Source organism: Toxorhynchites rutilus, chromosome 2 (assembly GCF_029784135.1).
Source record: "Toxorhynchites rutilus septentrionalis strain SRP chromosome 2, ASM2978413v1, whole genome shotgun sequence".
Classification (NCBI taxonomy): domain Eukaryota; kingdom Metazoa; phylum Arthropoda; class Insecta; order Diptera; family Culicidae; genus Toxorhynchites; species Toxorhynchites rutilus.
In genome coordinates, this window is record NC_073745.1 from 306,135,317 (window position 1) to 306,148,283 (window position 12,967).

The 12,967-nt window shown below is 39.6% G+C and overlaps 2 protein-coding genes across 2 annotated transcripts; one reads left to right on the forward strand and one right to left on the reverse strand.

Annotated features, from left to right (window-relative positions):
* Nucleotides 1-1,284: 1,284 nt before the first annotated feature.
* LOC129768481 (transcription factor grauzone-like) lies at nucleotides 1,285-3,221 on the reverse strand. Its single transcript, XM_055770166.1, has 2 exons — nucleotides 2,982-3,221; nucleotides 1,285-2,915 (listed from the first exon to the last, which is right to left on the reverse strand). Exons 1-2 carry the CDS (start codon nucleotides 3,108-3,110, stop codon nucleotides 1,449-1,451), a joined length of 1,596 nt encoding a protein of 531 aa, XP_055626141.1. The 5' UTR covers nucleotides 3,111-3,221; the 3' UTR covers nucleotides 1,285-1,448.
* Nucleotides 3,222-11,940: 8,719 nt separating this feature from the next.
* On the forward strand, nucleotides 11,941-12,937 carry LOC129768878 (adenosine 5'-monophosphoramidase HINT3-like). Its single transcript, XM_055770815.1, has 3 exons — nucleotides 11,941-12,460; nucleotides 12,527-12,723; nucleotides 12,781-12,937. Exons 1-3 carry the CDS (start codon nucleotides 12,259-12,261, stop codon nucleotides 12,838-12,840), a joined length of 459 nt encoding a protein of 152 aa, XP_055626790.1. The 5' UTR covers nucleotides 11,941-12,258; the 3' UTR covers nucleotides 12,841-12,937.
* Nucleotides 12,938-12,967: the final 30 nt, after the last annotated feature.

Consider the following 12,967-nt stretch of genomic DNA (forward strand, 5'->3'; position numbering starts at 1 on the left):
TTTAGTTGTTCATACTCATGTTGTTTATCGACGAATACCTTCAAGCATAACTCCATCTGTTTCTTCGCTATATCCGGAAAGTTCGAAATCACATCCGGGTTAATATACATTAAGTAATCAATATACAATATACATTGATGGGATATGTCAAAGGTGATCTTATGAACAAATTCTTTAAAAATTCGTCCACCTAGCGAACATCACAAAACGTCAACGAAAATACAGTTGAACCCGTTACGGCTGTATAATCTGCTCTTCTCAGAGGAATGTTTTTAAACAGACAGCACAATGCTCTCAAAAAGTCATCCGAATTCCATTAGGTTTTTCTCAGCCCTCCTTGGAAGCGGAAATTCTGCACCGTACGGAATCCGCTGCTACCAATGTTGAGAATTTCGTACGACGCGTTTGATGTAAGTTCTTTAGCCTTGCTTGCAAAATCCTAAAACATTTTCCCGTTTACTGCTGGGCTATCCATGGAACATTGAATTACTTTCTTCAACAGAGTAGGATTTTTTGAAAAATACAGATTCACGCTGCTTAGAAGGTCGTAACGCGCTAAAACACTTACGGTAACATTTTAGAACTCCACAAAAAACACTGAGCAAAAAAATCCCGACTTCGTCAAGCAATTCCTGACTTTTTCTCGATGGATTTTGATTTCCGACTTTTTCCCGCATTTCTCGCTTCTCCCGAAAGGGTGGCCACCCTGCTTTAATTTTTTTCAACTAGGTATACGATGAGTAGCATGTGTTGCGCTAAAAATACTGCAAATCCTTTTTGTATTGGCCCCTAAATAATCAATGATATGATAATATATGATAACTTTATATTATATCGATTTCATCGCCATTATTCACAGTATTCAGAACTTGAATGAATTATCAAACTTAAAATTTTCGAAGATTATCTATGACTTTGGACAAATCGCGTGTTGAAACCATCGTAAATATACAAAACTCAAATTTTCTTACCATATACTTGAAATGAAATGAGTTTAAATAGAGATACAATGAATAATCACGAACGAATCTTGCTTTTGAGTGCGTAGAATAGACAAACATCATTACTGTTGGGATTCTGAGCTCTAATCAATAAGCAGAATCAACTGCTTTGCGTAAATTCGCCAATAGGAACATTTTGTGGATCATAAAACTAAAATAAGTTCACTAAAATAAGATAGTTTGAATATCGCAATACTTATTTATGGCGGTGTTTCCATCCCAGTCATTCAGGTTTGTTTGTTCCACGTACAGATGTCACTGCTGTTGTAGCTGGGACACATGTATTGCGAAAAAAAACTAGGTGTCTGGATTTCGCGCTTTGTGAACACAATGAAATCACAAGATAGTACTTATCAGTAAATATATTAAAAACTAGAAACTTATTTCACAAGTGTAGTACTGTTTCGAGATGATACATCTAATTTGTCCACTGTTAGTTGAGCTGCATCACTGCGTCTGCGGCTGCGACTGAGCTTTACTTAGCTTTTCCTGGGCCCACTCCTGTGGATGCGATTTTTTCTTGTGTGCGTACATATTTGCTTTCGAGTTGAACGTGGTGGCACAGAATGGGCAGGAGTAGAGAATCTCCCCGGTATGCGATGCTCGGTGCTCTTTCAGGGTGACCGGATTCTTGAATCGCTTCTCGCAAAACTCGCACTGGTATTTTTCTTCGCAGTGCACCTTCCGTTTGTGAGATTCCAGGGCGAACTTGTTGGGAGCCTGTTTCCCACATTGGTTACAGATAAACAACTCATCCGTTTGCGTATGTTTGGCGATGACATGTTTCTTAAGGGTTGCCTTGTTCTGGAGCACCACATGGCACACGTGGCACTGAATACTGGTATCCTCAATCAATCCCATATGTTTCCGAACGTGTTTGTCGAAGCAGGGCTTTGTTTTGAACTCCCGACCGCACGTATCACAAATCATACGTCCTTCGTCGCTATGCATGTTTACCATATGAGCGCTTAGAGAACCTTTTCCGGCCAGCACCTTATCACATTTTGTACACTGATACATTTGGTGGCGACCCATATGGGAGGAGAGTTGACCTTTCTGTATGAAGCTCTTCGGACATTTATCACATTTATACGGTCGGTCTACTTCCGAGGCGTGAGCCTGCATTTTATGCAATTGTAGATATTCCTTAGAACTGAAGCTTTTTGAACATAAATCGCAACCATACAAATTGGGATTCAAATGAACCTGTATGTGTTCAAGTAGATGACACCTCTTGAATAGCTTTTTGTTGCAACATCGATGATAGCCTCTCTGCCCATGCTGTTCGCGAAAATGCCTTCGCAGCTCTATGAAGGTCTCCGCAGTTTCATGACATAATTCACATGCAAATTTAAAATATTCCAAAATCTGCCTATCCTCTTCCTCGATTTCTTCTTTCGGCTTACTCCTATATTCCTTCGACGGGTCATGTCTAGGTTCTTTCTTAATTTTCTTCTGTTTAGCGAACCCTTTTTTCGTGTATTTTCGTTTAGTTTTTATCGTATTATCAACCTCTTCCTTCACCTCCATCGGTTGTGGCTTCCAATCTTCATCCTCATCGCTGTCATCTTCTCCTACTTCACATTCACCGTCATAATCATCATCATCCTCATCATCGTTTCCACCGTCCTCTTCATCGCTGTTCCCATCCAAATTGTCCCCTCCTTGGTTCCATTCGGAATTCTCATCAATGTTGGACTGCACCTCTGGCTCAATTTTTACCAACTCCGGAGGAATTATATCCTCACTCTTAGCCTCTAGCTTTGAGTCGTCATCCAGGGTCTCATATTTCGTAGCCAATGATCGCAGATAAATTTGATTCTGCTCGACTTTTTCCGAGAACATCTGGAAATCGTCCACAATCGCACAGCACTGCTGACATACATGCTTTGGCAGCTGGTCTATGCGGTCAAACTGGAAACAAAAAGTCGATCCGAATAGGAAGCTCTCCTTTGATTCAAAATGAGTTCATAAGCTTACATTGAAATTGAAGACACTGTTGAGCGTTTCGCTTAGTGGACTTATTTCTATCGTAAAAGGTGCTGATTCTGACGAATCGTTCACAATTGGAATTAAACATAAACGACAGCTGTTTTGAACTGTCTCCATTGTGTACAAAACAAACACTAATCTTCGAGATTCCCACAAATACTTTTGATAACAGATATTCTACCATAAATAAATATAAAAGTTGCACGGTATTTGTTTTGATTCTAATATTTGTTTATGATCATTTTACTGACACATCGACCCAGATCGATCCTAACGCAAAAACTATGGCCACCTGTACACATTTATTCAGTTTTATTGATTTTCACGTTTAATGAGAGACAAAATTCACAAAAACCTGAAATAAAAGGTGTGTCACATCAAATTGCATCACGGAAAAAACGCTGTAGAAATTTAATTTTTAGGAATTATATCTTCAGCTCTCGCTTATAATCAGATAAGAGTGTATAGATCACGTTGGCCATGCTTCACTGTCAATTTTTCGTAAATTTGGAAAAATGTCGTCGAACGAAAAAGAGCGTCGTGAATTAATCCTGCGCACTAATTTCGAGAATCCGGAGTTGTCACATCGGGACATCGGTAAGATGCTGGGAATCGTCCAATCCACGGTAGCAGAGTACTAAAACGATACTTCGAGAACCTAACCATCGACCGGAAGGTGAAGAACGGCAAAAATGGATGCTCCGTCAGTGAAGAAAATCACAAGCGCGTAGTTAAGCAGTTTAGACGTGATCCGAGAAGTTCGGTCCGGGATGTCGCCAATAAGCTGAATTTGTCAAGTTCATTCGTCCAGCGGACCAAGCAGCGGGAGGGCCTGCGTACATACAAGGTTCAGAAGGCTCCTAACCGCGACGAAAGGCAAAACATGGTGGGGAAGATGCGAGCCCGGAAGCTGTACACCGAAATGCTGACGAAGCCGCATTGCCTGGTAATGGACGACGAAACCTACGTCAAAGCGGACTTTCGTCAGCTGCCGGGCCTGTTGTTCTTCTCCGCAGAGGACAAATTCAGCGTTCCGGAGGAGATTCGCAAGCAGAAACTATCCAAGTTTGCCAAAAAGTACATGGTGTGGCAGGCGATCTGCTCTTGCAGAAAGCGGAGCACGGTAAACGTGATGACCGGCACGGTAAACGGGCAGGTTTACCTTAAGGAGTGCCTACAGAAGCGCTTACTACCACTATTGAAGCAGCACGAGGGCCCGATCATCTTCTGGCCGGATCTCGCTTCATGCCACTATTCAAAGGACGTGTTGGAGTGGTACGAAGCCAACGGGGTCACCTTCGTGCCAAAAGAAATGAACCCGCCCAACGCGCCGGAGCTTCGCCCAATAGAGAAATATTGGGCGATTATGAAGCAGGCCCTCCGGAAGAACCCAAAAGTTGTCAAATCGGAGGCGGACTTCAAGAGAAAATGGATTTCTGTTAAAAAAAAACTACAACCTGACGTTGTACAGAACCTTATGGACGGGGTAAAGAGGAAGGTGCGAGCATACGGGCTTGGGCTCGAAGTATGAATAAAAAGAAAATGCCAAAAGTTGTTTAATAGTTTTTATTTTACTGTCTAAAATTTTCGAAAGGATCGGTCTACTGGGTGAATTTCTACAGCGTTTTTTCCGTGATGCAATTTGATGTGACACACCCTTTAAGCTTGAAATTTTTGATTTACTTTATTTTTGTTTTTTTTTTGTTTATTTAAGACGTTGATCGTACCAGACCTGGGCACAAAACCTCAGCTTTTTGCTATTTTATATACAATGCTAACAAAATTATTATTATTTTATCGTTAGTATGATAAGGGGTTGTCCACATACCACGTGGACAACTTTAGGGTAGGTGGGGGTAGGAAAATATCCACGCTTGTCCACGTAGAGGGAGGAAGGGGTATATACTGTGTTCACGTGGACACGAAATTGAATGTGTTCCGTATTCAAGAATTTAGAATTTTAAATTTCTCTCTAAATTTTCACAGAAAGTTCATTGATTTCCCCAGAATTCATTCAACGGACAGCGAGTTTCCTAGCTATGACTTTTCGAAAAAAAATGGGGAGGGTCGACTGATTCATTCGGCGTTGATTTGCTCTCTGGTAAACTGTTCTAATTCCAGCATAACGTTTAATACTGATTTAAGCGAAAAAAAAATCCTAACAAAATAATACTAATAACTTAAAACTTTTATTTTTCAATATTTTTAAAATGCTATTACTGCACTCAGAAAATTCTCCGAACTATAGCGAAAAAGATTTCGTATTGTGCTGACGATTTACGGTGAATCGGAAATCGAGAGTGAAGATGATCCCGCATTTCCTACGATCGATCATATTCCGGAGTGGCCAAAATAGTTGGAGGAGCGTAATCGAAAATTTCAAGTGACTTTTCAAACGCTGTAACTCCGTTATAAAATAATGTATTCGTCAAAGCTATAACTAGATAGAACACTTTTAAATTTTCAAAATTTCCTATCGAATGTTACTTCATTTTCAGGGTGTTTTTGCATCGATTCGTTACTGGCGATGAAAAGTGGGTCCATTACGACAATCCTAAACGACGGAAAACGTATGGATACCATGCATCAACATCGACGGCCACGCGGAATATTCACCGTCAGAAGGTTATGCTGTTATTTGGAGGGACCAACTGGGTGTAGTGTACTATGAGCTGCTAAAACCGAATGAAACCATTACGGAGGACCTCTAACGACAACAATTGATGCGTTTGAGCAGTACACTAAAGGAATAACGGCCACAATACGAGCAAAGACACGATAAAGTTATTTTGCAGCACGAAAATGCCCGGCCACATGTCGCGAAACCGGTCAAAACATAATTGGAAACGCTGAAATGGGAGGTCCTATCCCCTCGCCGTATTCTCAAGACATTGCTCCGTCCGATTACTACCTTTTTCGATCAATGCAACATGGCCTGGTTGACCAGCACTTTGTTGTTTTGATGAAGTCAAAAATTGGATCGATTTGTGGTTAGCCGATAAACAGGCCGATTATTTCCGCAAAGGGATCCGTGAATTTCCAGAAAGATGGGAAAAAGTTGTGACTAGCGATGGGTAATACTTCGAATATTAAATTTGTAACCATTTTTGCAGAATAAAGCATTAATTTTTGAAAAAAACATAGATTCTTACCGGCACTTCTATTATATATAAAAATATTCATATAAAATTATTCTGTTCGTTTGTACGCGCTTCAAGAACTCGAAAGGTTCGGCACCGATGGAGCCCATACTTTGACACAATACACAATCCACTTCAAGGATTGTTGTTATGACATGATTTTTTTTCAAAAATTTTGAAGAAAATGGGGGAATTAGGAAAAATCTATTTCTCATTTGTTTATAACGTATGCGCAGTGAGGCAATTCCAGATGGAAGAGGCACAATTCTGAGATAAAGTAGTAAGCGTAAATGAACTTTCTTGTATTAATTATGTATTCTATGCGATAGTAACACATTTTTTTCGAGTGTTTAAAAAATCGTGAACTAAAATTCTGATGAAGATTTTCATCTAATCAAATAAACATATCAAATAAACATAGTTTGATTGGCGTTTGTAATCACAATCAGTAACGCTCAGAATCAATCCTTGGAATTATGTCGTTTATATTCAGATGTGGATTGTTTCTCACCTGGTCAACTGTATATTACGCTTTCCCGTGTTGACAAACTAGATAGCCAGATAGAATATTGTATGCTCAAAAGTATTTCAAAATTAAACTTATATGAAACATATGGCAATGTGCCAAAGCATGACAAAGTACAGCTAGTAAAATTAAAAAAAATAAACTTAAAAGGAATAAAATGGATGTATTATTTTAGTAGAAAAGGAAAAATGTCCACGTGGACAACAAGGGGAGGGATATAAAAATGTCCATGATTGTCCACGGAGGGGGAGGGGGAGTCTGAAATCGTGTTTTTTTTGCCCACGTCGTGTGTGAACAGTCCCTAAAGAGTTATAATACATATACATACGGCTGAAGATGTTACTGTTAAGTTGCGAATAAAATCGAATGAAAATTTCGAATGACGAAAATTCATTCAATGTTTTCTATTCCATTTTTCTATTCCGAACATGACATCGATAGAACAATGTGAGTAATCAATTATTCTTTCAAACGACATTCAAAATTCAAAAGATGACAAGTGGTAGAAGGAAACGGTTAACTACTTGAGAAACATGTGATCCTGTGCATTATAAAACCTCAAATCATAATTTCTCCCTGATTGGTGAGGAAATTCCCTGATATTCCTTGATTTTCAAGGTTTTCATATGAGGCCGACACCCTGGTAACTATTATCTGTTAGTAAAAACGAATACAACAAAATAAACACTTCTCAAATCGGACGAATTTTTCGCTCAACAACACATTTGGCGATTCATTTTTATTTATATAGATTGATTTTTCCGTAATAAAATTTATTCTGAGGTCAATGTAATGGGGGTGAAGTCCCCATTTAAGGAGGATAATGAACCGTGGCGGCCTAAGCCACCAAGGTGACGCAATTCGAGTCGGCTGCCAACCCGCCGTCGGAAGCGGCGACAAGCAAACTTGCGTTTCACCGATTGCCTGGTTAGTTTGAACCATAGGAGACGATCCTTCGGAGGCATACGTTTACCTGGTGCTCCTGTTTCAAATTAACCGAACAATCGATGGAACACAAGTTTGCTTGCGAGAGGCCCCCACTTCCGATGGCGAGTCGGCGGTTGACTTCACGAGCTGCCCCAGTTACTTATCCTCGTTCTATGAGGACTCCGCCTCCCATTACATTGAACTCACAATAAGTTTTATTACGAAAAAATAAATTCGTAATGAAAATTGCACTCCGGTGGCGTGAATACGTAAGTACCGTAAAATTCTTCAAGGGTGAAAAATGAACTATCCGAAAATTATCTCTCTCCTCTTGCGAATCTAGTAAGTCCAAGGCCAATGTTGGATCGATGTGGAGCCAATCACCCCTATCCAAGTACCATAATCGGCGATTGGATTTCACAATCCAATCAAGCTAGAATATTTTGCATTCTACCCGTTCGCCTCAAATCCAAACAGGCGGTGAATTTCGAATTTTCATCGCAGCAGTCAGACAACTGTGAAACCAAAACATAACGGCAAATGGTTATAGAAGTTATAGTTTCTGCAGAAAACGTATTTGTTGCGCATTCGTATACATTTCAGACTGTTTACCAGTTGAAAAAGTGTCGGTTTGTGAATGACCGATGAAGGTTGCGTTAATGGATTATTTTTGGTTGTATGTCCGAACAATCCTCTTCTGGCTACAGGAAACCGACAGGGTGTGGTTAAAATCTACAGGGTGGTTAAGGTTCTGAAGGAAAAACATCCCTCACCCGAGAAAACCATTCCCAACCTCACGACATCAATTTGATCAATTGCCTTCAACGCTAGATCCGAGTTGTTGGCATCCCCAGGCGTGTCAAATGCGGTCCGGTTGATACACCTGCAGAGGAATTTCTCGATAATGAAGGCAAATCTTGGAAACGTAACGCAGCTGCAATTCTCGAAACCGGTAGTGGTTTTTTAGTGATTGGAAACCGACAAGGCGTGCTTTGTTTAGAGTTAAACATTACCTTAATTATTGATGTGTAGTGAATAAACGTGAGATGAACACAATTTTTTTTTTTCATAAAACGGAAGCAAATCACGATCTCAAAGAATCGCTCAAAAATCATCCATTTGCATTGAGGAGGCTTGGCTGAGAAACTTCTTATACAGTGCCATAAACTGCGTCACGAACGCTTTCAGATGGAATATATGTTTGCTTCCTTGCTGAATCCGGTCTTCTTTTAACATACGGTTGGTAATATTGAGATTGGGTAGATCCTAATCGCGGGTTTACATTAGGGAGATCCATTGCTATAGATGGATTTATTCACGTGAAAATAGATGTAAACGGGTGTGAATGACAAGACCGGACAATAGGGGGTTGATTTCGGACCAGTTTTCCAACCAGCTGTTGATTGCTCAATTTCAAAGGGTTGCCAATAATATTTGAAAATATGTACACTTCGACATAATTTACTCATGGTATGCACTCTCACAATAGTTTTCATGATAAAACATAACAGAAAAAGATAATTTGTTGTTAAAATTTGCTTTGCAGTTGCTTCCGTGATTGACCTGAACCAGCGAAATTGTACAAAGAACACACCGGATGACGCTTGAGAGTAGCAAATTATTCTCATTGTGCAAGTTTCGGAGAATCGAGCTTTAAATGGTCAATAACAACGCTGGCCACGTCCTTAAAGTCACCAGGGGAAGGAAAGGAATGTTAATATGATATTCGTCGCCCGAAGGCCAGAAAGATGACCTCAATAGCGTGATTCTCTAGCGATTATCAAGGAAAGGATAGTCGTTAGTGGAAAGAAGTGAGACTCGGGGTCCCCTGTGGCGAATTATGTAATTAGGAGTTCATTCATTTCATTCTTTGCATAATAACCATGGATAACAGCTATTACAACCATCCTTCTTCAGAGTTTTTGACCCTCTGCTCTGGTTCTTAAATGTTTCTGGTTTTTTTTCGGACATGCTACTATAGAGATCCGTCATTCGCAGGCTGAATTCATTTTACATACGTTGGTAATACATACAGAAAATATGTACATTCTACTAATATTTGCATTACTTGAGATTTGGTACCTTTGGTTATCAAGGATTTTTATGAGTGTATCAATATAGATCCGTCCAAGGCGTTGTACTATAGGTGGACCGCAATGTCAAAATTGCTCTTCGGCCATTGCTCGTGAAAAAACAAATTTGTTTACAAAACAAGTCGTATCTTCTGGTGACAAATGCATTCGTTGGCAAAATAGCTGCTCGCGCTTTATTGTCGAATCTTAACAGTGCAGAAGGATGTTTTAGTATATCTTTTCGCCTTTCTTTCCAAGCAAAATGTACTTCTGTTTGGCTCCCATCGGCGGGGAAAAGAGTACTATCAGCTTGTGGCGATGGTGACAAAAATAACGCTGATTGTGGCTCCACTAATTTCGCTCAGGGAGGAGGATACTGTGCATATACCGGGAAGGAGATCCGGAATGGGCCGTTACAAGTAATTGGCTAGAGCAAAAGGAGGTTGTGCACTATATTCCACGAATATATATATATATATATATATATATATATATATATATATATATATATATATATATATATATATATATATATATATATATATATATATATATATATATATATATATATATATATATATATATATATTTGCTTATTTTGACGTAGGATTACGTCTTTCGGGAACATATTGGGGTACAAATTGAAAAATGAAAATCGATCGCATCGTGAAAAATGTCCAATTTCAAACGCTTGTTACTCATTCATTTCATGATGGATTGATGAGATTTTTGCATCAAACGATTACGGCACTCCATAACAATTTCTCACATTGAATAAAATAGTATATATAATATAACTAACTATCGAACAATTGAAAAAATTCAACCCTTATCCAAACAGAGATACCCAGTCCTGATTGGTCGAAATTGACGTCATTTCTTTTTCGCGCCCGATTCGTTCTCTCACCGGCAAGCTGCATGGCAATCGAGTAGGAGGTGCCTACTTCACACATACCAAATGATATAAAAGGAAGGAGCATTCGTGGATCTCATTCATTCTTACAACGGACGTGGAACGGACAACAACAAGTGGAGAGCAGCAGCAGTGAAAGCGGCTAATATATAGGCGAGCATCGAAGCTGTGTGGTCAATAGGCTAGCTGTGCCTCACATCAAGCTTCTATGGCAGTATAAGCAGCGGCAAACTACTACTACTCTACTAGTGGCAGCAGCAAGCATCGCGAGCGGAGCATTTCGGGCACGCTCTCTCCATCAGAAGTGCGAGCACACGCAAACTCCATGAGCAGAAAGTTTCAGGCATGATCTCTCTTTCAGCTGATGCTGCTGCTCAGTCAGATTTCTCATTTTGTTCGACGCTCAGATCGGTAAACATATATGTTTTTAGTGTTTTAAGTGTGGTCATATCAGATCAACATTAACCAACATGACTTCATGCGGCAAGGAAGGCAAAGGAGGATCGAAGCGTATCGCAAGGTTCTACATGACAATATCCAGTGTATCAAACTCGCTATTCGCCGTTTAGCTCGAAGTGATGGTGTCAACGAAAACCACCAAAATAAAAACAGAAGCAAGCAGCAGCGGCTCCGAAAAAGCTACCGCTGCCAAAAAAACAACAGAAGTGAATTGTTGTTTTTGTTGCTCCATAAAGTTTTACGCGAGTAAATATGTCGGAATATATGTTCACGCAATATGAGCGCCAATCTCGTAAACGTGCCTCGGAGCTGAAACAACTTTCTATCACTGATACCGAAAGCTCGATTGTAACACTGGTGAAATGAACAAAAAATAACCAACAACCAAACCAAACGGCCCTTTTCAGGGCCATCAGATCATTATCAAAGAGTTTAACAATATATTTTTTCAAACATCCAAAATCAGCATGCAACAGATAGCCTAACGTAATCCTACGTCAACTATGCGGTCGTGTCTCGGACACAACCTTCTGTGACTTTTTTCCTTCAATTATTTTCCTTAGCGAGTTGACATTGAAATCACAACCACACACCCAAACAAAAAGTAAATAATTCTGAAAGTTACGTCTAGCTACTCGTCTCACGTCATGTCCTGAAAGTGTCAAGAACGAAACACCTATATTTCAGCATCTTGGATCCGTCCAAAACAGTAACGATGGGTTTAGACTAAAGATATATTCATGTGAAGAAATATTATGAGATTTCTAGAAATCACATCAACCGTTTACACTAGCGCGAACTTATATAATGAATATTTTTCGGTGAATTTATTAACCTGAAGTAGAACTGCATTCAACTTAATGATTTCTCACCAGTGTTTACATATGCCTGAATTTATTCTAATCTTAGTGGTTATGTATACCTCGAAGAAGTCTATCATATATATTCTCACCCGTTTACATGTATTTTCGCGTGAATAAATCCATCTATAGCTATAGATCTCCCTAATGTAAACTCGCCATAATAGCCGAGATTCCCAACAATTTTTACTTGTGTGCAATCTCTATGGAATTGTATGCATTGCTCAGCCGTAAACAAATCAGTTTTTACGCTTTGCTTATAATAATTATTATAATTATAATTAAACCACTTGCTGGTTCGAGTAGGTAGTGCAAAGTTCGTCGCCCCTCAAAATTCCGTCTTCATCCAATCTGTGATTCCAATAAAAATGACTTCCAAACAACTGCTGGAACGTTGCGTGTTTTGTAACATAGTCAGTGGGAAGGATCCCAACGCTGTGATGCTGTTCGACAATGAACGAATCTGCATCTTCAAGGATATTCGGCCAGCAGCTAATTACCACCTGCTGGCCGTACCAAAGTATCACATAAACGATACGCGATCCCTAACCGTTGACGATAGACCCCTGTGTAAATGATTGTTCAAACTATCCTATTACTGCCACTAATAAGTTTCGTGTTTTTTTCGGATTGTAGTAGAGGAAATGAGAACCGAGTTGGGTAATGTGCTGACAAGCAAGCATCAGATCGATCTGGCAACGGTGATTTTCGGCTTCCATATTCCACCATTTACGACGGTCAAACATTTACACATGCACGGGATAGCTCCGGCCAGCAGTATGGGATTTATTTCGAGAATGATATTCAAACCGAACACAATGTGGTTCAATACTGTGAGTGGTTTTTTTTGGGAATTATCGTTATAGTTATTATCGAATACTGTGTTCTAGGTTCAAGCTGTTCTGGAGAGGCTTCCCCCAACTGAGGACGGAACTCGGGCGAATGAATGACAATGATGATTAGAAATATATGTTTGAACGCACGATTTTATATGGGGAATCGGTGGAAAATAAATATGCCGAAATAAAATAGTGCTCTGCATATTAATGGCTGTCATCTAGCTTTTACTCGTAACAT

What these genes read in the sequence shown, in the direction of transcription:
- LOC129768481 (XM_055770166.1), bottom strand. Translation starts at nt 3,110, where the DNA reads ATGGAGACAGTTCAAAACAGCTGTCGTTTATGTTTAATTCCAATTGTG. An exon ending in ACAGTGTCTTCAATTTCAAT is followed by an intron (nt 2,916 to 2,981) that starts GTAAGCTTATGA and finishes TTTTGTTTCCAG; the next exon opens with TTTGACCGCATAGACCAGCT.
- LOC129768878 (XM_055770815.1), top strand. Translation starts at nt 12,259, where the DNA reads ATGACTTCCAAACAACTGCTGGAACGTTGCGTGTTTTGTAACATAGTC. An exon ending in CGTTGACGATAGACCCCTGT is followed by an intron (nt 12,461 to 12,526) that starts GTAAATGATTGT and finishes TTCGGATTGTAG; the next exon opens with TAGAGGAAATGAGAACCGAG. An exon ending in ACACAATGTGGTTCAATACT is followed by an intron (nt 12,724 to 12,780) that starts GTGAGTGGTTTT and finishes ACTGTGTTCTAG; the next exon opens with GTTCAAGCTGTTCTGGAGAG.